The sequence below is a fragment of the Hyperoodon ampullatus genome (assembly GCF_949752795.1).
Source record: "Hyperoodon ampullatus genome assembly, chromosome: 19".
NCBI classification, from domain to species: Eukaryota; Metazoa; Chordata; class Mammalia; order Artiodactyla; family Ziphiidae; genus Hyperoodon; species Hyperoodon ampullatus.
In genome coordinates, this window is record NC_136932.1 from 9303573 (window position 1) to 9329705 (window position 26133).

Genomic DNA, 26133 nt, shown 5'->3' on the forward strand with positions numbered 1-26133 from the left:
CTTAAGTGACTATCCCAGCCCTTCCACATCTTTTTTTTTTTTTTTTTTTTTTTTGCGGTACGCGGGCCTCTCACTGCTGTGGCCTCTCCCGTTGCGGAGCACAGGCTCCGGACGTGCAGGCTCAGCGGCCATGGCTTACGGGCCCAGCTGCTCCGCGGCATGTGGGATCCTCCCGGACCGGGGCACGAACCCATGTCCCCTGCATCGGCAGGCGGACTCTCAACCACTGTGCCACCAGGGAAGCCCCCTTCCACATCTTTAATTGAGTGCTGTTCCCTCCAAATGGATGATCTCAGAAAATTTGTTTCAAGACGTTTTCTCATTCGAGGAGGTAGCCAAGGTTCCCAATCTGGAATTCTGCCCCGGGGGCTGCCTGCCAAGGGTCTCCCAAGGTCTGTGGGCTGAGGTAAGAGAGGCTGCTCCCTGCCACAGCGGTGAAGGAGGGAGAGGAAAGAAATGGCTTCCTGGACACGGACTTTGCGCCCACTCGTGCGTGTAGCAGCAAGAACTCAGACAACACCCAGGAGCGTTCAGAATTTTATCTTCTGATATTCACAACAACGTGGAGAGGCCCAGGGGACAGCGATGATTATCCTCTGCTCTTACAGAGGTCCCAGCTCTCCGACCCCTTGTCCCTGTCCCTGCACAGGCCCTAGCGTGAGGAACTCTTAGCAGAGCATGCCGACAGGTGCCAGGAGGTGAGCAGAGCCAGAGGCTAGGCCTTGCCCCAGACGTCTTGGTTGAAAGAATGGGGGGCCATGGCCCAGGCTGGGAAGGGGAAGGGGGAGTGGAACCCCCTTGTGCAGGAATACTTGCCTGCACAGCCCACACCTGCTCGCCCCTGATGAGCGACAGCCCACCAAGGCTTCAGCTCCATTTCAGGCTTCTTGAGCCTCTGAGCATCAACCACTTCTTCGATGGGCTGTGAGCCAAGCAGACGATGGCAGTCAGACCTCCCAGCGGCTCTCCCTCGCCGCCTTTGACACTTAGAGGCTGATTAGACTTAACTCCCCCATGCCAGCCCCCTCCCCTTCAACTTCTCCCACGACTCTTCCTCTCCTTCAAGCATCCCGCAGCCATCACTTCGCTCTCTCCCAGAAAGCCCTTCCTAGTTAATGCCCCACTGAGACAGCCACTCTAAACTGCTGTCCCTCCACCTTGGGAGATTCTGATGTTACTTTGTCCTCTGCTTGTTTCATGCAACTAGTTCTTGCCTTTCCAGTTAAACAGGAATAACCTATCATACCTGGAAGGCATTTAGAGCAGAGGTTCTCAACCTTGGCTGCACGTGAGAAATCTCTTGGAAGGTTAAAAAAAAAAATCCTCAAATCCAGGCCACACCCGTGATCAAGTAGCTCAGATCCTCTGGGGGCAAGATCCAGAATCAAGACTTCTTAAAGCTCCCCCGTAAGTGGCCTAGGCTGAGAAGCACTGCTTCAGACCTCTGGAGTCTGCTACAAACACTAGGTTATTTGGGCCTCATGTCCACCCTGGGAAGGGACAAAGACAGGTGTTACTGCCATTCTAAGAGGAGAGAGCTAGGCTCAGAGAGGTGCCTGCCATGTGGCTGCTGCCAGCAGGGCTGCGACTTGAGACCAGGTGTCTGCATCCTAGATTCAGGGCTTTTACTGCTGGCTCGTGCCTCTTTAATTACTGCTAGCCGCAGAGGGCAGAGGCTGCTCCCAACCCCTCTGTCTGCCCTGAAACAGCTAACACGGTGCTGGGCATATGCCAGGGCTCTGGTAGCTGGGTACCCAAGGCTGAGGAGGTGGAAGGCTTCCCTGCTGGGCCTGGGCAGGTCTCTGTCAGCTCTCCAGGAGGAGGGGCTGGGCAGACACCACCAACAGAACTGCTAGGTCAGGGAGACATCCTCCACAGCCACAGTCCCCTCTTCCTGGGTGCCCTGAATCAGTCACAGCCTTTAGTGTCCACAGGGTGACCAACCACCCTGGTTTACTCCAGCCTGAGGAGGCCACCAGCATTCAGGACTTTCAGCTCTGAAGCCAGAACGAATGAGTTGCCCCCTTGTCTCTCCCCAAACAGTGCTGGTTGGCACATTTTCCCTCCCGTGCCTCGCCTGCTTTCACATTGACCATCGCTGCTGTTGAGGGCCTACAAGCACAAGGCCAGTGCCACCAGTGGCCTTGACCCTCCCGGCTTCCTCCTGGCCTAGCCACAGCAGCGCAGCTGGTCCATGGCCTCCATTCTCAGAAGTCTGTCAGCTGCCTGGGCTGGGCTCCTCGAGTGCCCTCCTACAGGCCATGACCCAATACCTATGGGGCGCCTACTGTGTGCACAGGATGCACAAGAAAGGTCCCTGCAGTGAGGACACCTCAACAACTACCATTCCCCAGGGACTATATGGTGCTAGAGGTATGCTGGGGGTGGAAACAAAGATGCAGATGTACAAAAGGGCATGGCATGTTCCCAGAAGGCCAAGCAGTCCTGGGAGGATGGAGAACCGGGCAGGGGTGGTAGGGAGGGCCAGGCAGTGCACTGGAGGGGGCAGTGACAGGCTGGCGTGTCACACTAAGGGACTGTCCTCAGCAGACACAGAGGCATCAGTCAGTGAGGGGGTCCACAGGCCGGGAGGGATCTGGCCCCTTCCCAAACCACAAGGGAGAAGTAAGCCTCTACCCCGTCCCCGGCTGGCCTTGGACAGAACCTTCCTGTGCTAGGCCAGTCTCTCTCACCCTTGTCTACACATTACAAATGCCTGGGCAACCCTTAAAACTCCCCATATCCAGGCTGCAACCCAAGCCAATTAAATCAGAATGGATCAGGGTAAGACCCACACACAGGTATCTTTAAAAGCTCTGGAGGGAATCCCGATGTGGAGCCAAGGTTGGGAGCCCTCTGCTAGCGGGACGTGGGGATGAGGGGGGCCTGCTCATTGAGGAGGTTCTATGGTGGGGGGGCTTACCAACTGCACCTGAGCGGGCCAAGGACCTGCAGAGTCCCCTCACCGCCATGCCACTTCCCTCCTCTCCCATGTGTCACATGACATGAAAGGACACAAAAAGGGGAGAAGGAACTGACACCACACCGGGGAACACTTTCCACCCTTGTTTGCAACATGCCCGTGTGCTGAGGGACACTGAAAGGGGAGGGGAGCCCTAGAAACTACAACAAACTAGGATTTCGGAAGGCATTTTGGGCCATACCCTGAGAGCTCCAGGGGGCAGCCCGAAGCCGTTACTCGGCAGGGAATTTCTGGATCTAAAAGGAAGCAAACTAAATCTGCAGGTGTATCCTCTTCCAAGTACACCAGGCCTAAGGCAGAGCCAAGTTCTGGGGAGACCAGCCAGAAAGGGTTATGTCGCTCCCTAGTGGCAAGATCTGAGTACACCTCCCGTTCTCCACTCCAGAAGCTCCTCCTCAAATTCTCTCTCCCGCTTCAAATAAGGAAAATACTTCAGAGCAGAGAACCTGCCATGTAAGGTGCACCAAATGCGTTACAGCCCTTTACCCAATCCCAGAAAGCTGCCTTGGCCTCCTGCATCTCGTCCCGAGCACAGGTGCAGTGTTTATGAGCTTGGGCTATGAAGCCGGACAGAGGAGGGGTTGGTTCCTCCAGGACTCCCTGTGGGGCCTTGAGAAAAGTCACTAAAGCTCGGTCCCTTCATCTGCACAAAGGAAATGACACATAGCCTAACTCAGAGGGTTTGTGACGACTGGAGGGAAGACCCGGGAAACTAACCATGCCTGACTTCCAGTAAGGGCCACAGGCAAGCTAGCAGTAGTCAAGGTCTGGGCTCTCCTCTGAGCAAATATGACATCCTACCCTTCAACAGACAGTAATAGATCATGCTTCTCTCTTTGCTTTGGCTCCAGGCCTAATCAGGGATCCCCCAGAGTGTTTTTGTGGGGCTTCATGACTTGCATGTCTCTTTTTCTTGGCACTGACATTCTACTGACTTGTTCTTGGCTCTCACTTCTTTATATTTCACTGTCTTAGTTATTTCCTCTAAGTCTCCTCAAATCTTTCCTGGAATAAGATATAAACAAATTAAGACTTTATTTTGGACTTGATAAGTTTTGCTCTTCACTCATATATGCTTAGTTCGTATGTTTTCAAATGCTATAGTCTTTGATTAAAACAAAAGCCTCTGTCTACCGCTTCCCTGGTGGCGCAGTGGTTAAGAATCTGCCTGCCAATGCAGGGGACACGGGTTCGAGCCCTGGTCCGGGAAGATCCCACATGCTGCAGAGCAACTAAGCCCGTGCGCTACAACTACAAAGCCTGTGCTCTAGAGCCCACGAGCAACAAATATAGAGCCCTCGTGCCGCAACTACTGAAGCCTGCGCGCCTAGAGTCCGTGCTCCACAACAAAGAGAAACCACCGCAACGAGAAGCCCGTGCACCACAACCAAGAGTAGTCCCTACTCGCTGCAACTGGAGAAAGCTCGCACACAGCAACGAAGACCCAACGCAGCCAGGAAAAAAAAAAAGAAAAAAAGCCTCTGTCTAAAAGACACACATCAGGGCTTCCCTGGTGGTGCAGTGGTTACGAATCTGCCTGCCAACACAGGGAACACGGGTTCGAGCCCTGGTCTGGGAAGATCCCACATGCTGCGGAGTAACTAAGCCCATGCGCCACAACTACTGAGCCTGCACTCTACAGCCTGCGAGCCACAACTACTGAGCCCACGAGCCACAACTACTGAAGCCCGCGCACCTAGAGCCCGTGCTCTGCAACGAGAAGCCTCCGCGACGAGAAGCCACCACCACGAGAAGCCCGCACACCGCAACAAAGAGTAGCCCCCGCTCGCCGCAACTATAGAAAGCCCGCGCGCAGCAACAAAGACCCAACTCAGCCAAAAATAAAATACCTAAATAAATGTGGAAATAAATAAAAGACACACATCAGAATTACCCTAGAGACTTAAAAAGTATTCTAATGCAGAAGGTCTGGGGTAGGCCGGAGGAATCCATAATTTTTAAAAAGTTTCCCAGCTACTGCTGAGGCAGCCAACCCACCCCTGGTCTCGGAATAGTGTTTCAGAATCTCTGGCCTGAGTGAAAAAAAGGGTCATTAGTTATGACGATGAATGTCAAATTCCTTTACAAAATGTAATTTTCTAAATAAAATAAACAGCAACTTTATTCAACTGATGTGTTTCAAAAACAGTAAGTGTAAAGACAAATTTGCAAATCAAACCCATTTAAATTCATCAGGGCAAAGGACAGGAAAAATCCCAGCAGCGAAGCTTTCTGTAATATCAAGACTCTCCTACTTACTTGGTCGTGGAGTTCGGCTTTTCTTCAGGTGATCACACCTGGAGTACACATCCACGGAATGAAGATACTACAAGTTCCTTGACAACCCACCTGTCTTAAACCGCAATAGGTACACCAAAATCCTGTACAAGGTCGCAGAGGCGGCTCCTGGAGATTCTTGCACCTGAGAATTCACCCCAACTCCACTAGAGGGTGCTCCTTCCCTGGCCTGGAGACCCTGCCCTATACTCTGGGGACTGTGGAGACAAGGTGTGTTGCTCAGAGCATCGAAAGCCAATGTGTGACAGGGAAGGGCAAGCACACGATGACACGAGGTGCCCCAGGGTCTCCAGACATACTGTGGCTGCTGTTCCTTAGCTCCGGGTGGTGAAGACCCACAAACTGCCCCCTCGATTTTTATTACAAAGTAGGGACAATGGCTCTGAAGGTGCAGCACGAAGGAAGGCCTTACTTCTAGTTCGTCGAGGCCAACAATCACTAGAAAGGCAAGTGTGGAAACAGACTGGCGTACATTACAAATAGGTGTCACATCAGCCAACAGAGGGCAGGGGGTGGGGGGAGTTTCTGCCTCCCCAGAGTTCAAGTCCAAATGGCTTAGCTGCTCCTTGTACATCTTCTTCCAAAGTGCACTGTCTGGCGGGATCCTCAGGTACCCAGGCTCAGAGCCAAGTCTGTGCAGTTTAAAAACCCATTTCAGGGCTTCCCTGGTGGCGCGGTGGTTGAGAGTCCGCCTGCCGATGCAGGAGACACGGGTTCGTGCCCCGGTCCGGGAAGATCCCACATGCCGCGGAGCGGCTGGGCCCGTGAGCCATGGCCGCTGAGCCTGCGTGTCCGGAGCCTGTGCTCCGCAACGGGAGAGGCCACAACAGTGAGAGGCCGCGTACCGCAAAAAAAAAAAAACCCAAAAAACCCCATTTCATGGACTGCTAAGAGACCTGTGCTGGGTCCCTGGGATGGCAGGGGCGCTGGGTATGATGGAAATTCCCAACTGGGCCTCCCCAAAGTCAGAGCTAGGTCTGAAGATGCTTCCACCCCTCTGTCCATCCACCAGACCAAAGTTTTCACTCTGGCAGGGCCCTCAATCCTTTTATGAAGGGATCAAAGATTCCCCTTTCCTTGGAAACCCAGGGCCCCTGTTTAGCCCAGACAAGTAAGAGCAATAGAGATCCTACCAAAAGTGTGAAATCAGTACCCAGGAAACTCATGTTAAAAATCTGTGACAATTAAGAAACATTTCCCCAAAAGGGATCTATGCCACAGATGTGCCTACAAAGATCAATACTGCTAAGAAACAGGTTGGGGGGGGGGTGGTGGTAAAGAAGGGAGGTGGAAGAGAAAACACACAGAAAAGAGAAAGATGACAGAAGATAGTCCAAATGACAAGAAATAAAGACAGGAAGTAGGTAGGGCAAGACAGTCAAAGGTGGGGTTAATACTGACCAGGTTTACAGTTCCTCTGGGAAACTGTGAGTGTTATTTATGTCTTGCCATACTGAGCCTAGGGCTGGTAGGGCCTGTGACAGATGAAAAAATAGGCTAACCACGTCTTTCTGGTACTTTCAGTGATCAGTCTCCTTGAACAGACTGGCTTTACAATAAATTCCACAACACGCCGGGTACCGGTACAGCCTTAATCTAGGGTTGGTCCGAGAAGGAAAAAGGTCCTGGTCCCTGAAAACAGTCTTACAAGGACATACACACCAGAGATGTCTCTAGGGTGGCATGTGCCCACACTGGCTGGGCAGAATGGAGGCTTGGCTGACAGTTGCTAATGGAGGCTTGGCTGACAGTTGCTAATATATTTCAAGGAAGGGAAGAGAGCCAATTATTCATTAGAGACACTAAAACTAGAGATGAGACTGTAAAAGACAAATCACTAACCTTTGCTCACAGCTACCTGATAAGGGGCAAACACCCACCAAAGCCTGGGCATGGGTGACAGGCTGCAGTCTTAAAAGCCAACCATTAACTACTGGGGAAAAAAATCGGTGACTAGGGTCTTTAGTTTCAAGACTGACCACTCCCGGGGAGTTAACAGTGGCCTTACTTTAGAAAGGAGAAACACCCAACAACTGTGATGGGGAAAATCTTGCTATCAGCAACAGCGCCAATGCCTCTGTTTCCTCTAGGTAGCTGCTTCCGGGGAAGGATGACAAGTATTAGCAGTCAGTCATTGGCATGTCATTATTTTTTGGAGGGGCGTGGGGGAAGGTGGCTAGTAGCAAGAGCATGTGAACCCACCTACTGTAGTGGGTGCAGGAAAAGAAGGCCTCTTTCCCCTCCTCTCTTTGCTTCTGCTCTAGACTATCTACTAGGAGCCAGAAAGGCCAGTGGATGGCAAAGCGTGGACAGTCCTGTCTGCAAGCTCACCGTGAAAGCCTTCCCGGGTGCACATCAGCTAGGAGGACAAAAACCACCAAGGCCATTCTCTTCCTCCCCTCTCCCTGGCCCTCCCTCACCCTGGCATCACCTCCTCCCCCAGTGAGAGTGAGAGTGAGCATGAGAGAGAACAGACACTTCGTTCATTTCCTAAGCACCGCATCTTGGTAGCACGAGTTTCCCCTTCAAGATGTCACAAAAAACAGAGGTCTGAAACTCCCACCAGGTTACAGGTCACAATTACTTCTGAGTGGTCTTCACAGTTAAGATGGGCACACAGTTCAGAAGGCAGCCTCTGGGCCTCCCTCTCTTTGCACACTCACGCTCACACACACTCTCACGCCATGGGACCGTTGTTCAGCCACGGGGCCTGGCCGGCTCAGGTCAGGTACTGCACCACGAGGAACATGACCACACAGGTGAGAAGCATCCCACCGATCATGAAGTACTTGTCCTGGAAAGCTCGCTTCTCGATGAGCCGCATCACCGTGTTGGACAAGCCGAGCATATTGGCGATGTCGAGGATCTTCTTCTGGGTCCCCTGGGACAGACGAAAAGAGGAAGAAGAACAAAGATCAACTCCTTCTACCAAGGACGGGTGAATGTCATCATGAGATGGGGCTTTACCAACAGACAGTCTCTTGGTCATGCCTAAAGCATACAAGCAGCAGCAGCCACCAGAAACAGATCACGCTCCTATGGCCAAATGACTTTTGGTCAAGATTGCAGAGCAAAGCAAGGGGGAAAGGAAAGTCTTCCACAAATGCGCTGGAACAAATGGCTGTATAATGAGTAGCACACGTACGTATCATATACACACACGTACATATATGTCTGTATATAATATATATGTATTAAAAAAGACCTTTGAGTCATATTATACATAAAAATTAATTCGTTCGTAGAATTAAACAAAAACGCTAAAACTATAATAAAGCTTCTAGAAGAAAACAGAAGAATGTCCCCAAACTGGAAACAATCCAGGTGTACAGCAACCAGAGGATGGATTAACAATTTGTGTTCTGTGCACAATGGGATACTGCTGGGCAATAAAAAGGACCTGATTACACCATGTAACAATATGAATGAGCCTGGAAAACATTCCTGAGAGGAAGAAGTCACACACAAAATCATAATGTGAATACATTTACATTAAGTTCAATAACAGTCAAAACTAATAAATGGTGAAATAAATTAGAACAGTGGTTGCCTGGGGCAGGGGGAGGGAGCAGGGGTAGACTGACTGGGAAAGGGCACAAGGGACCTTTCAGGGGTGGTGAAAACGGTCTCTGCCTTGACAGCAGTGTGAGCTACAAAGACGGATGTATGTATTTGTCAAAATTCAATGATCTGTACAAATAAGATCTGTATACCTCACCGTATGCACATTATACCTCCATAAAAAAAGTTTTAAATTAGAATGTTTTATATTGAAAAAAAGGCAACATCAAAAAACTTCTCTCTGCTCCCTGGCTCTAAAACGCTTGCTCTCAGCCTGTGTACTCTGTAGAGTAGAAACCGTAGGGATTCTGCTGAGTACAACGTATGGGTCTGTGTCCACGTTTATAAGAGAGTTTGAAGTGGGCAAGATGGAACCACAGAAACACAACTGGCAGACACCAACCCAAGGACCTACAACTCCTTATATGAATGTCACCACCCGCCACGCAAAACCAAAGGGTATTTTATTCCTAAACCAACAGCCCAAACCACCCAGGCCACCCTTTCTCTCTGCTTTCTAATTTTCATTTTTAAGCACATTCAATTTCGTATGAAGTAACAAATATAAATGAAAGCTGGGCAGACCCCAACTTAACTTACACACATCACCAACTGCAGCTGTATGACGGCATCTAACCTAATGTCCTGCAACCATTTTTTAAGTGAACACAGTAACGAGCAACTGAGAGAAGATGCAAGAGAGGTGAGAACAACACAAGGCATCACGGACAGGAGTTCAAGACCCACGTTCTGCCCAGATGATGATATACAAGCCTCACGGAGAGAGATCTCTCAGGTCAAACTTTATCTCTGCCAGAGACCAGAGACATGTTTTTCCCGTAACAATGACAGTATAAACTAGACTGTCACTAAAGACTCCACTTAACTCTAAAAGAGCAGATTATTTCATCACTCTATGAAGTTCAAGTACCAAGCTTCGAAAATCCCTTGAAAATTAACATAAATTTCAAAAATGTTATTCATTTTCCACCCCAAATTTCCCCAAATCAAGGCCCGGTTCCTTCACGCTCCCTCCTATGTCCCTTTCAAATGGTTTGGGCAGAAACTTCCCTGACCGAAGTGGGATAGGAGGCAGGTGGAGGGAACCAAGAGGCAAAAGACAGGTATAGTAGGCGTGCAGAGGAAACGGAATTAGAAACCTCTCATTCCAGCCCCTGACTGCCCACCAGGCTTCCTGGCGCTTCACCTCTGGGGGCAGTGTGAAGTTGCTTGGACTCCTCAGTGACACCAGACTTCGGGAAGAAGCTGACATGTGCTTTAACAATAAGCTCTGACCCCCAGCGGGTCAACTTGAGTGTGACATGGTGAGTCTCGTCCTAAAAGGGTTTTACTGTTTTTCTGAGATATGGGAAGGAGGCCAGCAGTTTTCTAAAGAAAGGGAGGATTAACCATCATGTATCAGTTTAGATTACTGCAGGTGGCTGTTCGGAAAGGGGGGCACCCACGGAGCTGTCAGAGACCACGCTTCCAGACCATTTGAAGCGCTGCGGCCATCAGCAAGAGATAAGTGTCACTCGCGGCTCCCCTGACCTTCTCCTGGGTAAAGGTGGCAGGCGCTGCTCAGAAATGTACAGAAGTCCCGTGGAGCTGACAGGCTCAACACAGTCCAACAAAAACTAAGATAAAGCTCACGCTTCCGAGTGACTGCTTCTCACAGCTCAGTGGCTGGGAGGGCTTCGTCCACTGGGGACCACACCCTGATAACAGACACAGCCCACACCCCATTATCCATCAGGGTTGATACAGGAAAAGGGCTGAGGCTGAAACATCATGACTGACATCAGAGGCTGTGTAATGTTTCTGTAAACCACTCCCAGGGGTTTTGAGTCTCAGCCAATGGGGCAGGGCTTCTAGGAATACCTGTTGCTAAAGAGAGAGTGAAGAGTCACTGGGGATCACCAGCCTGTGCTCTAGAAGGCACCCGCTGCTAGTCAACCAAGGCAGCCCTAAGACCCCCTTCAGTTGCTGCAGTACAGAGGTCTCGGCTATAAGGCTGTCCACTGGTGGGCGCGGGGTGGGTGGGGGGCGCCACACAGGAAAACTGAGAGAGAGCGAGAGGCCAAGTACAGCTGCATCTTGCTTCTTGCGAGAGCGGATTCTGTAACAGAATTTCCCAGTCCATTACTGCTTCCTCTCATAGCAGCAGTCACTTTACATTAAGTTCAGGAAATGGAAAAAGACCTGGATACCAACAGATGCCACATTATGGTTCATTGCAAACACAAGAAACACCTACTGGCAAAGGGAATCTGGCTCCTTTCGGATTCATAATAATTCAATTCCAACAGAAAGGAACCCAAACTCAAAGGCTCTGTCTCACTACCACAGTATCACAATTTAGGGGTATGCGATCAACAGGTAAACGCAGGTCCCACACTTCTGGATAAAGCCAAAACAAAAGGCCTTTCTCCCTGTCCCCCAAAAGGGCCCCCACCTTCAAGGTCAGTCTCTGGGCCCTCAGTCCCTCCAGAATACTGTGCCCGCCTCCAATGAGGTCATCCATGCCGTGGTGAATTTTCTGGAGGGAGGAGTTAAACTGCAGTGATTCATCCATTGGTATGGTGGTGTCAGAGTCCTGTGAAAGAAACGCAGGCACTTGATTACTTTGCTTGCTGGTCAGCTCCTGGGGTCCCACCACATCTGACCGCTCTGCCTCTTGGCCAAGGTCAAGCCGGAAAAACAGCCCGAGGGAACGGTGCGAGAATCAGAGGAACTTAACAGAGAAGAAAAAGCAAAGATCTGGCGTGGCCTCTGTTCACTCAGAGAAAAAGGAATTCTCCGACTTATCACTCTGCATGTGGGTCCCCCCCCGCAAGTCTTGTTCATCCCTGCCTCCATATCATTCCCCCAACTTAGGAAAAACTCTATTCTTTAAAGACCTTGCTGGGCTTCTCCTAAAGGCTTTCCCTGACTCCTTGCTAACCTAGCTTATTCCAAATGTTCCTTTACTTGGCTTTCCCTCAGTGCAGTGTTAAAGGTTTGCTTTTGTCCTCTGGCTATTTTATCTACAGCTTACCCCTCCAATTAGACAGACTGACTAAGGATAGAAGAGACTGTTTTCTATTTAAGGCCTAACGGTGTTCAGGATGGGTCTATCCACCTGAGCAGGGAAGAAAAGTCTATAAAGAAATGAAGGGAGGGGCTTCCCTGGTGGCGCAGTGGTTGAGAGTCCGCCTGCCGATGCAGGGGACACGGGTTCATGCCCCGGTCTGGGAAGATCCCACATGCCGCGGAGCGGCTGGGCCCGTGAGCCATGGCCATTGAGCCTGCGCGTCCGGAGCCTGTGCTCCGCAACGGGAGAGGCCACAACAGTGAGAGGCCCATGTAACGCAAAAAAAAAAAAAAAAAAAAAAAAAAGAAATGAAGGGAGAAAAAACTAATACTGATCAAGTGCTTTCCGCTTTGCATGCTCTTTACCCTAAGCTCACTTAATCCGCACTCCACCCTTACGCAGTAGTTATGATATTATCCCTGTTTTAGATGAAGAGACGGAAACCCAGAGAGGTGGAATGACTTGTTCAAGAGTACGCAGAGCTGGTAAGACGTCCAGCGGGGCACGAATCCCAGTGCTGGGTGCAGAGCCTGCCCTCTTAACCATCCTGTAGGGAGAAAAGCAAGACCAATCCCAGGGCTCCACTTTTACACGGCAAGTGGGAAGGACGCAGAAGCAGGGCACGACCAGCCACAGCACTTTCTCTCCCACCTCCTGGCCATTGCAGACTCTTCTGCCAAGTAGTGCCACTTTTACCACTTTCCATCATCATGAAGAGGTTAAAGCACCTCTTCTTGGCTGCTCAAGTTCACAATCATTTTTCATTCAGGTATACGTCCCCCCACCCTGCTAACGCGGGAGTTTCTCAGAGGCAGAAGTCACCTTTTTTTCATTTAAACACGCTTTACTCTCGGTACCTTAAATAGCATTCTGCATAAGCTGATGCTCGGTGGGTCAAGACTCCAGTGTTTCAATCAATTAGAGACTTCTTTTCATTTCTTTGACAGATACTTATTGAATGCCTTTTATATACAAATCTTTCTTACCCTCCCATCTGAAAAGGTATAGCTGATGGGCTGTTATCTCTCAGAAAAATGTATTATACCTCCCGATCGTAGAAAGACCAGGAAGAAGTTCGTTCGGCCAGTCAGTTTTTATTAAGGGCCCACTGTATGCACAGCATCACACTAGGCTGGTAAGAAACAAAATAATTCTGAGCCATCATCCATGGCCTAAAAAGGCTGGAATAACCAATGTCACAGCTAGCAAAAGCCCATACACCACCTTCTCGTGTGTCATACAGTTCTCTACTCTTTTGAAAGGCAGCTCTTCTGCTTACCATTATACCACCAACACATGTTCATTGAACTTCTGAAGTGTTAATCACGGTTACCGGACTGCTTGCGCTAGAGAAACCAAACTACATAGGCACATTCTGAAGCACCTGGGGACATTACTCCAAGTGTGGACACAGCAAAGAGAGTTAAACATCTGCAAAGTGGGAGCTGATCTGAATTCTGATGATAGGCTTAGAAAGCTGAGATCTCTTTAGAAAATGAAACTCTCTGTAAAAACAAACGAAACAAACAACTCTCCCCCCTCCGCCACCAAGACCCACCTAATTTGGTGGAATACATTACGCAGGACACGGCAAAGGCCAGTATGTTCTACAGCCACGTGTGGGAAATGATCCTCTGGAGACCAAAGGACAGGGACAAAGGTGTTCTAAGAAATCAAACATGCAAACCAACAGGCCACTTTCAAACAGGCTCGAGTCAAGCAATCCCGCTAAAATGAAATATCTGTTAACAAATTCCTCCAAACCGCCGCTCAGACTAGGGGCAAAAACATTTTAACGCATCTGACACTGGAAACACACACACAAACACACACACACACACACACCCCACACACACACACACACACACACCACAACCCCCCCACGATGGCAACTGCCTGAAGGCAGCTTTGAAACGCTGCCCTCACTGCAAATAGCCTAAGTTCTAATCATCTGTCTCGATCTGATCAGGAAAACATTTCCACCATGTGAACGTCCACCTCTCTGCATCGGACCAGTCAAACCAGGTAATTTTCACCCCTGCTCGTTCCCTCAATTTAACTGCTTCCTCTTCAGGTTTTTGTGACAGAGAAAGAGATTCCCTGCTTAGGTCTAGTCTCTGTGGCAACGCACAAAGTCTGCCGTCACTTCCGGTCGCTCTCCTCCTGTCCGATCAGTCTGCTTCAGACACCCGCTAAAAGACCGCCGCTCAGAGCCCTGAGCTGCAGCTCCCACAGGCTGTCGAGTTCCTGCAGATCCCACCCAGGAGCCTGGCTTACATTAGTGGTGAAGGTGCGGGACAGAAGCTCTTCTCGCTGTCTTTCCTGCTGCTCCCTTGCGTATCGCCGATGCTGGAAGTTTTGGAGAGCAGTCTGCAGGTGCTGCACATCATACTTTAACTGGTCGACACGACTAGAATTGACAGAGAGATTAAATTCCAGGAGGCCAGAGCAGCATGATTGGAGGTAGCCAGGCTTTGTCTTCAGGAAAGAAGACATTTCCTTACTTCCCCCTACACCACTCCATGCCATCCACCCCCCACAAATAATGTGATTTTGATCAATGATGTTGAAAGTAAAGAAGGAGCTTGTGGTTAGAGCAGGGTGGTAGCACATGAGATTCCAGCAGCTTTACTTAAATATCTGCTGGTCTCTGATTCTGGATGCATGACAGGGAACAGGTGACAGGAAGCAGGTTTGATGACCTCTTCCTGACCTTCTAGGGGTTATATCGCTCTCCTGGAAGAAGCCCAAGGGCATCTTTGGAGTAAAGCATCAGTGAAGTTTCATAAAACTTTTGGGAGCAGGGGCTGGGGTAGAGATGGTGAGGGTGATTTCATTTTAATTTCGTGGGGGTGTATCAAACATTAGATCAGTATTTCATTATAAATACACCGACTGGAGTGATTAAGAGCAAGATATTTCAACCCAAGAATGTAGCAGGAACCAAAGAGCAGAGTGAAACTCCCCGGTAGCATTAGGTTTCAAGTGGCCATGGGTCTGGTCAGAAAAACAGTACTGGGGGCAAAATTTCTAAATGACACCAACGAGAAAAGGAGACATGAGGCTTCTGAGCCACTAACCTGACAGGCTTTTTACTCCTTTTTTTTTTAAATTGAAGTATAGTTGATATACAATATGATATAAGTTACAGGTATACAATATGGTGATTCACAAGTTTTAAAGGTTATACTCCATTCACAGGTATCATAAAACATTGGCTCTGTTCCCCGTGTTGTACAACACAGGCTTTTTATTCCGAGGGGGTATCACTCAAACAGAACTGTGCTCTTTATGGGACTTTATCTTTTCATCGTCTCGGTTTTTCAATGTATAAATGGGATTTTCAGAATATGTGATGGCCTCCCCTGGGAGAAAGGCCTGCCGTGATAGGCCTGGGGTGTCAGAGTACTCACAGTTTGGCGTTCTGTCTTTTGTTAGGAGGCTCCTTGCTGGACAAGATCTCCAGACGCTCTAGATGGCTGAATATCTGGTCTATGCTTGCTTGGATTTCGTTTTCTACTACTGCACAAGAGAGAAAAAAGAATAATTACTGGAAAAATAATAAACACAGTCATTTACCATATCCCTTTCGATAAACAGTCAAAATGACCTCTTTTCCATTTCTAATCATATACCAATGAGATTGCTGGGAAGGCAAACAAAGTCAAAGAATAATTGCTGGAATAATAATAATAATAGTGGGGCTTCCCTGGTGGCGCAGTGGTTGAGAATCCGCCTGCTGATTCAGGGGACACGGGTTCGTGCCCCGGTCCGGGAAGATCCCACGTGCCGCGGAGCGGCTGGGCCCGTGAGTCATGGCTGCTGAGCCTGCGCATCCGGAGCCTGTGCTCCGCAACGGGAGAGGCCACAGCAGTGAGAGGCCCGCATAACTCAAAAAAAAATAAAAAATAAAATAATAATAATAATAATAGTGAACTTAAATTGGAATAAATCAAACATTTTTTTCTATATCAAACGAACTCAAAAATATGTATTTCAAAAGGAGAAAAATGCATACACTAATGATGATGGGGGGAAAATTCAAATTATACTAAGTGACTGTAAACGTTGTTTCAAAAAAGAAATATATATATATATAGCTGTTAATGCCATAACAATGCCAATTTTTTAAAAAGCTGAAGATACATCTGTAGAAATAAATTTCCTGCCTTTAGAAAATAAAATGAACATTTAAAGATTGTCCAAATAAATATTTTAAGCAAAATGTAGTATTTTCTGATACAAAGTGAGGCCTCTTTTCATCTGAGATTATTTTCAGATATGGGTTATAAATATCTCGTAGAAAGACTGCCAACTGAACTCCCCACAGAACATAATGAGGTTAAAAAAAAAAAAAAGCACAAAGGGAAAGATTTAGTATGTGAAACAGAGAGAAGAGTTCCCTTAAGAATGGGCAGACTGATGTTGGAGTCCCCAGAATAGACCGAATATCAACAGGAAAGAATCCACAGAGGTAACGGTATGATAAACACAGTCATTTACCTTATCCCTCTCGATAAACAGTCAAAATGACCACTTTTCCATTTCTAATCATATACCGATGAGATTGCTGGGAAGGCAAACAAAGTCAACAGACAGAAGCAGCTAAACTGTGCGCAGAAAAAGGCATCCAGATTGCCTCTTGCCCGAAAAAGAAACGACAGTAGAGAAAGAAATGTCACCTTCCTAGGGTAGCCCACAGCTAACAAGCACGGCTCAGAACAAGGTGGGGCACAGGACCAAGAGACGAGGTGCTTTTGGAGCTGCAGAAAGCAGACGTGAGAAAACAGGAGAAATGGGCACGGCGCCAGCCGAGGAGTGAGAGGAGGGGACCGCATCTGCAGTGGGTGGGGGGTCAGCAATGCCTGTGTGACCGACTCAGAAAAATGACCTTTCCTTACAACAGAGAAGAAACGAAAACACAGAAAGCAGCACTCTTCTAAAAGGAAATCACGGTGTGGGAACTAAACCAATTAATACTGCTCATCGTTTCTGAATAATCCGCCTAAAAAGCCAGTTCTCAGCTCAGAAGAAATGGCCAATTCCAGTTAAACATCTCTGAATTTTTATGGACCACATTCCTCTACGGACTAGGTAATGAGATTAAGACAGATGGAGAAAAGGACTTCCATTCCCATAGGGCCATGTCAGGTTGAGTGGAGGGGTAATGGGGGATAAGACTTGTGGGATTCCAAAGGGCACAATCAGGGAAATCAGTGACTTTGCCATAGGGTTTTTCTGTCCACCCTAACAACAGAACTCATTCCACGCTGAATCATTAAGCCCCTGAGGCAGAAACGCAGTCAGGAAACCCAGCCCATTAGCACCGTGTCATCAGAGAAAGGACTCTGGTCTCCATAGTTAATTACTCACAGTGCAGAGACTGCTTGTCGGCTGTCTCCAGGCGTCCCATGTGAGACTGGATCTCGTGGACCTGCCTATCAAAGGAAGAGGGAGGAAATGAGTGAGACAGGAGTAATCAACAGCGCTTCGGTCAGGAAAGACAATTTTTCTAATGCCAACATCTAACTGATTTAAATTGACAGTATCGCTGAACTGTAAAATTTGTATGTGGCACTTCAGGTCACATGTTTTGGCACGGTTTCTAATATTTTAATATTAATAATAATACTGACAGGCAGCATTTAGTGAGTGCTTACCGCATCTGAGATGTTCTGCAAAGTCAATAACCCTATGAGGAAAGTACTATTATCATCCTCATTTTGTAAATAAGACAACTGAAGTCCAGAAAGGTTATGTAACTTGTTCAAGGTCACACACCAAGTGATAAACCTCGGTCTGGACCCAGCCAATCCCACTCTCTGTTCTTTGACCCAATGTGCTGAGCACTGGTCTGTACTAGGGAGAGTCAAAGGGCAAGAGAGATATAATCCTTGTCCTTGAGAAACACTGTAATTAGGAAGGACAGGCCAGAGAGACATGTAAAGTCCCAAGAAGATTTAAGAGAACACTAACACATAGAAGTGTAAACAAAAGAGAGCTGAAGAGCTGTGCGCAGCAGTGCAAAGCAAAGGCAATGAACAGAAGAGCGAGCTGGGGAAAGCTCTGTGGGTGAAGGGAGTTCTCAACATCATTTTGAAGAAGACAGACATGACTTGGTGAAGGAAGATGTGGAGAAAATGACGTGCAAAAAGGCCTGCAAGGCACGTCACGTGGGTTACCAGCAGGCTGGCCTGCCTGAGGGTTGGGGTCAGAGGGGAGAAGGGGATGAGGTGATTAGCTGGAAGAAACCATCAGAGGAAGGCCCTGAAAGATACAGATCTCCTGTTTGGTCAACATCTTTCCCTGGCAATACGAGGCGACTGTCATCTCATTTGGAAACGCCAACACTGCACCCAGAACCTCTGGCATGGTCCCGGACATCAGGCCCCAGAGCATCTTTTGGAGGCTCCCCGGGGACTGGGTAAGGTCACCTACCCGCTGAGCCCTTCCAAGATGTCCTCTGTGATCAGTCCTGGGGATACTGTTTATCCTACCCCAAAAACCGTCTCCTGGTGCTTCTGGTCTCCCCACGTGAGAGCCACATGAGAGGGGCCTGTGAGCTCTTCCATCATCACCAACCCTTGAGGGAAAGGTCAGAAACCATCCTCCACCGTGAGCACCACAAACTGTGACCCCAAATTTACCAATGCGAGCCAGGAGCCCAAATTTCATTTGAACTTGCCTCTAGTCTTTTCCAGGGTGTCCCTGTGGCCTCTAAACGTGACCCATGGCCCCAGAAGCAAGAGCAGCTCTCTAACGACTCTCAGAGCGCTCCTGGGCAAGACCCATGGTCCTGAGAGGCACCAGGAAATCACTCCTAGAACCTGCTACTTCAGGAAGGCAAGTCTGGATGCTTCAGTATGCAGGCACGTGGAGATATGGAGGAAGAAACCAACATCTGGATCAGGGCAACCGTGAAAATAGCCAAAGAGGACTGGATGGCAATGCTGAGATGGAAAAGAGAACTAGGACTTCCCTGAAGGCCTGGATGTGGGCAGTGAGGTAAATTTCTAATGGCACTGGGAAAAGAATGGACTACAATAAGTGCTGATGGCTCAGCTCGTTATCCATATGGAAAAAAGACACCTCATGTAATAGTACACAAAGATAAACTCAAGATGGTTTAAACCCTAAATGTAAAAAGTGAGGCTTTAGAACTTTCCGGAGAAGATACAGGCGTGCATATTATGACTTCAGGTTAAAGAAGGATTTCTTAAACAAGACAAAAACCAAAATTACCCCCAAAACCCCACAAACCACGAAAGAAAAGACTGATAGATATGGCTACATTAAAACAAAAACCTTTTTACACCAAAGGCACAATTTACAAAAAAAATAAGACAGGCAGAGACTGGAAGATACCTGCAGCAGATAACAAGGGAATAGTATTCCGAATGTATAAGGAACTGCTACAAATCAATAGGAAAAGCCAAACAAAGCAATTTTTAAAATGGGCAAAGGGCAACTGACAGAAAAGGAAACCCAAATGGCCAATAAATATATGAAGAGACACTCTTCTAGTAATCAGGAAAATGCAAATTAAAAACAATGACATCATGGTGGTGCAGTGGTTAAGAATCCACCTGTCAATGCGGAGGACACAGGTTCGAGCCCTGGTCCAGGAAGATCCCACATGCCACAGAGCAACTAAGCCCACGTGCCACAACTACTGAAGCCCGCGCTCTGCAACAAGAGAAGCCACTGCAATGAGAAACCCGTGCATCGCAACGAAGAGAAAAGCCCGCACAACTAGAGAAAAGCCCGCACGCAGCAACAAAGACCCAACGCAATCAAAAATAAACAAAATAAATAAAGTTATTTTAAAAAATAATAAACAATGGCATCATATTTCTCCCATTAGACTGACAAATGTTTTAAACTTTAAGGATGAGGGACTCATAGCAGGCAAAACCATGGTCCCCAAGGGATCCTGGGAAGACTTCCAGGTTCCACCAAAGGACTGCCTTTGGCTCTGTGTTTAGCTCAGTGTTTTTTAAAAATCAACGTTTGAGGGCTTCCCTGGTGGTGCAGTGGCTGAGAGTCTGCCTGCCAATGCAGGGGACACGGGTTCGGGCCCTGGTCTGGGAGGATCCCACATGCCGCGGAGCAGCTGGGCCCGTGAGCCATGGCCGCTGAGCCTGCGCGTCCGGAGCCTGTGCTCCGCAACAAGAGAGGCCACGACAGTGAGAGGCCAGCGCACCACGATGAAGAGTGGCCCCCGCTCGCCGCAACTAGAGAAAACCCTCGCACAGAAACGAAGACTCAACACAGCCAAAAATAAATTAATTAATTTTTTTAAAAAATCAACGTTTGATTATGAAATTTGCACATGATTCTGTGCTCTAGTGAGTGCTTAGGATATTGTACCACAAAACAAATATTAACATTTTTCATTTAGGCTAAAGTAGTAAGATGAATTTGTCAGGGATAAAACACATTTTGTGTAAAACAGAAAGCTAGTGGGAAGCAGCCACATAGCACAGGGAGATCAGCTCGGTGCTTTGTGACCACCTAGAGGGGTGGGGTAGGGAGGGTGGGAGGGAGACACAAGAGGGAGGAGATATGGGGATATATATATATATGTATAGCTGATTTACCTTGGCAGAAACGAACACATCACTGTAAAGCAATTATACTCCAATAAAGATGTTAAAGAAAAAAAACCACACATTTTGACTTGAGGTTAAAAAAAAAAGTCAAATGCACAATATAGAATGGCATTCAATTTTGGGAGCCATCTGCTAAAGGAACCCTACCAATTAAAGGTTTCTCCCAATGGAAGGTGAACAGGACAGCTGGAAAAGAGTTTAGAAGTCAAGTTATGAAGAGGAATGGTCAAAAGAGCTAGTGGTAATGATCCTCTGAGAAAAGAAAAGAAAAAACTAAACTAAAATGGGGCAGCTGGGCCTCTTCAAGTATCTGGAGATGACATACAGAAAGAGGAGTGGGCTTGTTTTCTGTGGCTGCTCCTTAAGGGAGACCCAGAACCAAAAGGTACAAATTTCAAGATTACAGATTTCAGCTCAACCCCGGGAAAAATGAGAACAATTACAAACTCTCTCTTCAAGAAGAGGGGGAAAAAAAAGAGCTCCGGCATGTTTAAACACAGAGTACGTGAACTACCTTGAGTTTTATAAAGGGTCTTCCCAACCAAAGTGAGTTGGAATGGAAGACCTTGCCAGTCGCTTTCAATTCTGAAATTCTATGATGACAGCAGGAGAGATGATGCCCATACCCACAAAACCCTATAGCCACTCTTCAGCTGGCTTTTACTGTGTTCTAAGCTACAGTGGATAAACTTTAAATTGCAGGGAAACGTTACTGACTTTTTCCATCCAATCTCTACTTGCTTTGAATGAACTGAAAAAGTTAGAGCCAATAAAGCGATACAATCTCTACATGTCATGCCCGACAGGAAATAAATGAAAAACAACAAAGCAAGCATGAATGGCATGGTGGGAACTGCCATGCCGAGTGGCAGATCTGTTTTATACTGAACTGAGAATTCGGACACACATTTGAAGCCAATACGGAAAAGCTGCTACACAAGCATGACTTGGGAATGTGGACACTAGAAATCAGAAGTCCTAGCCCTGCCTAGCATGGGGTCCATGGTGGGCTTGGGTGAAAACATAACCAAGCAGAGACCTAGTAGCAAATAAGCAAGGGTCACTGTTGCTGATTAAAAAAAAAAAAAAAGTCTGTAGAAGATCTAGGAAGAATTTTAAGACAGAATTGCTTTTTAAAAGTCCAAGGAACTACCCCACCCCCATCATATACACCCACTTTGCACCCATGCTGCCTCTGACCAACTTGAGCAGGAAACAGGGTTTTTGAGTTAAAAGATCTGAGTTGAAGTTCTAGTGCCACTGTGCAGTAGCTGAGGGACACTGAACAAGTCATTTAATTCCTTGGTGCCTCAGTGTTCTAAACTGTAAAACGGGGTACTGATAATCATAATTATTTAAAGCTTAGATCCAAATGCAATATGAAACTGCTGTGTAACCCATACAGCACCATACAGAAGTTTGTTGTTTTTACTCAGCTTTGCTTAAAAGTAGTGGGAACCATCTGGGCATTTTCACTCACCCACTTTGCCTCTACTATATTTAGCCTCTCATCAGAAGGGAAAATCAAAAAAAGGAAAAGCTGGTTTTGAGATAAGGTAGCAGTCTTTAAACCCAGCTGTTCATCAAAATCACCTGGAGAGCTTGTTAAAAATAGAGCTTCTTGTGCTCCAAACCTATTGAATCAGAATCTCTAGTGATAATAAGGTCCAGGGCACTGAATGATCCTGGACAAATATGGGCACCTTTCCAAGCACTGGGATCTCAAAAATAGAAGCCTGGCTATTAGCTCCTCTATAAAGTTCATCCTAACACAGTATTATGTAAGTGCAAAATGTTTAACCTGTTTTACATCTTTTCTTCTTTTCATTCATTGTTCAGGTAGTTCAGGCGTTTTCAAGATACACACTTTAAAATGTTGATCTAATTTCAATGTACTTTCAGGGACGTGGCAAGAGATAACTACAAATTGGGTTCAAAGTTCCAGTAAAATTAATACGTTCAGTTACTGTTGTGTCAATTCAGCTGCAATCATTAATTTCTGCAACTGCAAAAGTTAACTGCTGATGCACACAGGATTCTGTGTGTTTCCTTTTAAGGACACTCAATCACCCGTATTATGGAGCTGAAAGGAGCCTTACAGTTTTATCAGCCCAAAACCTTCATTTCACAGATGAGGAAAACAAGGTGAAGAGGTCTAGAACCAGAATCCCCAGTCCTGGTTCAGTCCTTGAGGGGAAAGGAGGCAGATCAGAATATACTGCAGCGTGAAACAAGGTAAACTCCCTAAGGGCAGGGCTGTACAGTTAGCACTGGGAATGGTGCCTGACACAAAGCAGGTGCTAAATAAATATTTGCTGAATGAATGAACGACTGCATAGTAGAAGGCCTAGCAGTGGCTGGCCAGATCTTGCCCCTTTCTGTTTTTGTAATAAAGTTTTATTGGAATACAGTCACATCCATTTGTTTACATATTGTCTTACAGCTGCTTGCCCACTATAATAGCAGAATTGAACAGCTGCTACAGAGACCGTACGGCCTGTAAGGCCTGAAATATTTACTATCTGGCTCTTGACCGAAAAAGTTGGCAAGCTCTGCTATAGACTCTAAGGGTCTCCAGAGTTTGAGGGTAAATCATTGGAGGCCTGCAGAGGTAAGTAGTTTATCTACACTCCACAAATCTTGTTTGGGACACCGTTGAGTATTGCTCCTCTAAGTTTATATAGAATTGAGCTTCCCAGTTTACTATGTGATCAGCTACCTGCTGCAATGATAACAGGTAGTCTGAGACTCTGTGAACAAAATTATTCTTAAAAATAAACTGGGTCGCGGCCTCCTTAGCAACATCCTTTAACCAAATTAAATTAAATTAAATTAAATTAAATTACTCAGTCCATTGAGCCTTATTATTGTAAAAGATCTGCCCTTTCTTAGTAACATGAGCATAATTTCCTGTTTCATTCCTTTTCCAACTGACTCACAGATCTAGTTTTTAAAGTTCCTTCCTATAATTATTATATGAGAATAGGGCTCCCCAGTGTAAGACCAATTCTGTCATTTCCATACTATTACAAAGTAGGCTCTACATTTTCACCCACCCAAACCAAACACTTAATAAAGTAAAAAGAAAGAAAAGTAGAAAATGAAACAGTAACTTAATGAAAATGAAACATAAACTTAGAAAATGAAACAATAACGGGATCATCTTCCTCTTATTCTAATGCTCCAAAGTATTGCTTTTGTTGTGAATTCATTAGAGAGGTGGGTCCCCATTTTCTTTCTTTCCCAGGCCCTGGAGGTGTGATTTTAAGTGTTTTCTTCAGCACAAAACTACAGCATAAATTGAAAGTTGTTAGAATAGGATAGGTATAGGCATACACTCCAAAAAATTGAAAACAGAGACTCAAACAGATATTTGTACACCAATGTTCTCAGCAGTATTATTCACAACAGCCAGAAGGTGGAAACAACCCAAGTGTCCACCAACAGATGAATGGATAACGAAACGTGGTGTGTGTGTGTGCGTGTGTGTGTATCCACAAAAGAACAGTATTCAGCCATAAAAAGGAACGATGTTCTGATACACGCTACGACATACATGAACCTTGGAAACATGCTAAGTGAAATAAGCCAAATATTATATTATTCGACTTATATGAGATATATAGAATCGGAAAATTCAGAAACAGAAAGGAGAACAGGTTACCAGGGACTTGGGGAAGAATGGGGAGGTACTGCTTAATGGGTACATGAGTTTCTGATTGGGATAATGAAAAAGTTCTTGAAATGGATAATGTTGATGGTTACACGACACTGTGAATGTACTTGATGTCACTTAACTGTACACTTAGAAATGATTATCGGGACTTCCCTGGTGGCGCAGTGGTTAAGAATCCACCTGCCAATGCAAGGGACACGGGTTTGAGCCTTGGTTGGGGAAGATCCCACATGCTGCGGAGCAACTAAGCCCATGTGCCACAACTACTGAGCCTGTGCTCTAAAGCCCCCGAGCCACAACTACTGAGCCCGTGTGCCACAACTACTGAAGCCCGCACGCCTAAAGCCCGAGCTCCGCAACAAAAAGAAGCCACCGCAAGGAGAGGCCCGCACACCACAACGAAGAGTAGCCCCCACTCACCACAACTAGAGAAAGCCCGTGTGCAGCAACGAGGACCCAATGCAGCCATACATACATAAATAAATAAATAAAATATAAAAAAAGAAATGATTATAATTTTAAATGGCAAACTAAATGATACTGGTAACAATTAAAAATTAAATGGTTAACATTAAAATGGTAAATTTTTATGTTATGCATGTTTGACCACAATAAAAGATAAATCATCCCCCCAAACACGATAGGTATGATCTTATTTCCATATTCAATTACACATTTCAGCAAGTTCCAAAAATGCAGGATAATATGAATAAAGGACACTACCAAGGAATTTAAGTTATGAGAAGCTAAACCAAAATTCAATTTCCTTAAAGGTAACCTGTAACCAGATATGAATAACAAGTACCGTAATAATACTGAATGCTATCTGAGCAATTTCTTTGTATCATAAAAATACGGTCTTTAGTATAAACCAAAATCAGAATAAAAGAAAAAAAATCACAGTGTAGAACTAACAAGTTTTGAGTCAATAAAGAGTAGGGACTAACATCATTTAGGAGCTGTGCGCTATTAATTAAACGTTTTCTGACGACCTTATCCCAGTGATGGGTCCTTCTAAATTACTTAAGGAGATCCTGTTGGTACTGCTCATTTACCTTCCACCTCACTGTGCCACACGTTAGACCTTTTTCGTGCACGTCCTGACTCTCCAACTAACCAGTAAACTCCTCTGTGCCGGGGCCCTGAGTCCGCACCAGCTCTACCAAATCGGACCATAGAGTTGGCCGGTGCTGGACAAAGTGCGACTTTCCCTTCACCTAGTCTACCCAGCGGGTAGTCATGGCCTCCAAGATCCCCGGAGGCATTCGGCCCAATGTCCTCGGGCACCAGGTCGGACCCTCCGGCCGCCGCTACCTGGGCATCCCGCCAAAGACTGAGCACTTCCGAGCTGCTCCCCCCTGCAGCGCCCGGGCGGAAGGACTAGGCCTCCATACCGGCGGACGCCCGAGGCCCCAGCCCGGAGGCAGGCCTCACCCAGCCTGGCTTTGCCCCAGCCCGTGCCCGACTCGTCCCTCACTTGTGCGTTTGCTGGTACAGCGGTTCCATGCTGCCGGCCCCGCCGGGTCCCGCGCTGGCTTCCACAGAACACGTCCTCACAGCTCCCCTTCCGGCTTTCCGGCTTCCGGCTTCCGGTCTCAGGACCCTCCCTTCCCTGCCGGCTAGGGCTGCCCCAACGCGCGCCCTACTGGTGGTGACTGCGAGAAAGGAGAAAGGAAACTAGTAAAGGAGCCTGGAGAAGAAGGCTAAGTGTAGTCAGAGGTTCTGCCTCAGATGGGGGACGAGGAAGCATAGGTTTGGGCCGGAGGCTGTCTCCAGCATTGAGTCAGGCATTGGTAAGGGCAGTCGCAAGGTACCGTCGTGGGGTCCTCAGAGCAAGTTTGGAGACCAGAGGATAGCAGTTCGTCTTTGCAGGAGGAAGACTGGGAGGATTCCCGCTTGGTTTCGCTTCGAATTGTTTGTTGTGGGTCTG

The 26133-nt window shown here is 47.2% G+C and overlaps 1 protein-coding gene across 1 annotated transcript; it reads right to left on the reverse strand.

The window, feature by feature from the left end:
- Window positions 1–7659: 7659 nt before the first annotated feature.
- Window positions 7660–25724, reverse strand: GOSR2 (golgi SNAP receptor complex member 2). The gene is made up of 6 exons (XM_079724595.1): window positions 25681–25724; window positions 17289–17353; window positions 15329–15437; window positions 14193–14325; window positions 11298–11438; window positions 7660–8162 (listed from the first exon to the last, which is right to left on the reverse strand). The coding sequence occupies exons 1-6, from the start codon at window positions 25707–25709 to the stop codon at window positions 8001–8003; spliced, it is 639 nt and encodes a 212-aa protein (XP_079580721.1). The 5' UTR covers window positions 25710–25724; the 3' UTR covers window positions 7660–8000.
- Window positions 25725–26133: the final 409 nt, after the last annotated feature.

Coding starts and splice junctions, on each gene's coding strand:
- GOSR2 (XM_079724595.1), bottom strand. CDS start 25,709: ATGGAACCGCTGTACCAGCAAACGCACAA. Junction 17,354..25,680: donor CTGTACCAGCAAACGCACAA/GTGAGGGACGAG, acceptor TTCCTTTGATAG/GCAGGTCCACGAGATCCAGT. Junction 11,439..14,192: donor CCCGCACCTTCACCACTAAT/GTAAGCCAGGCT, acceptor TTTCTTTCACAG/GACTCTGACACCACCATACC.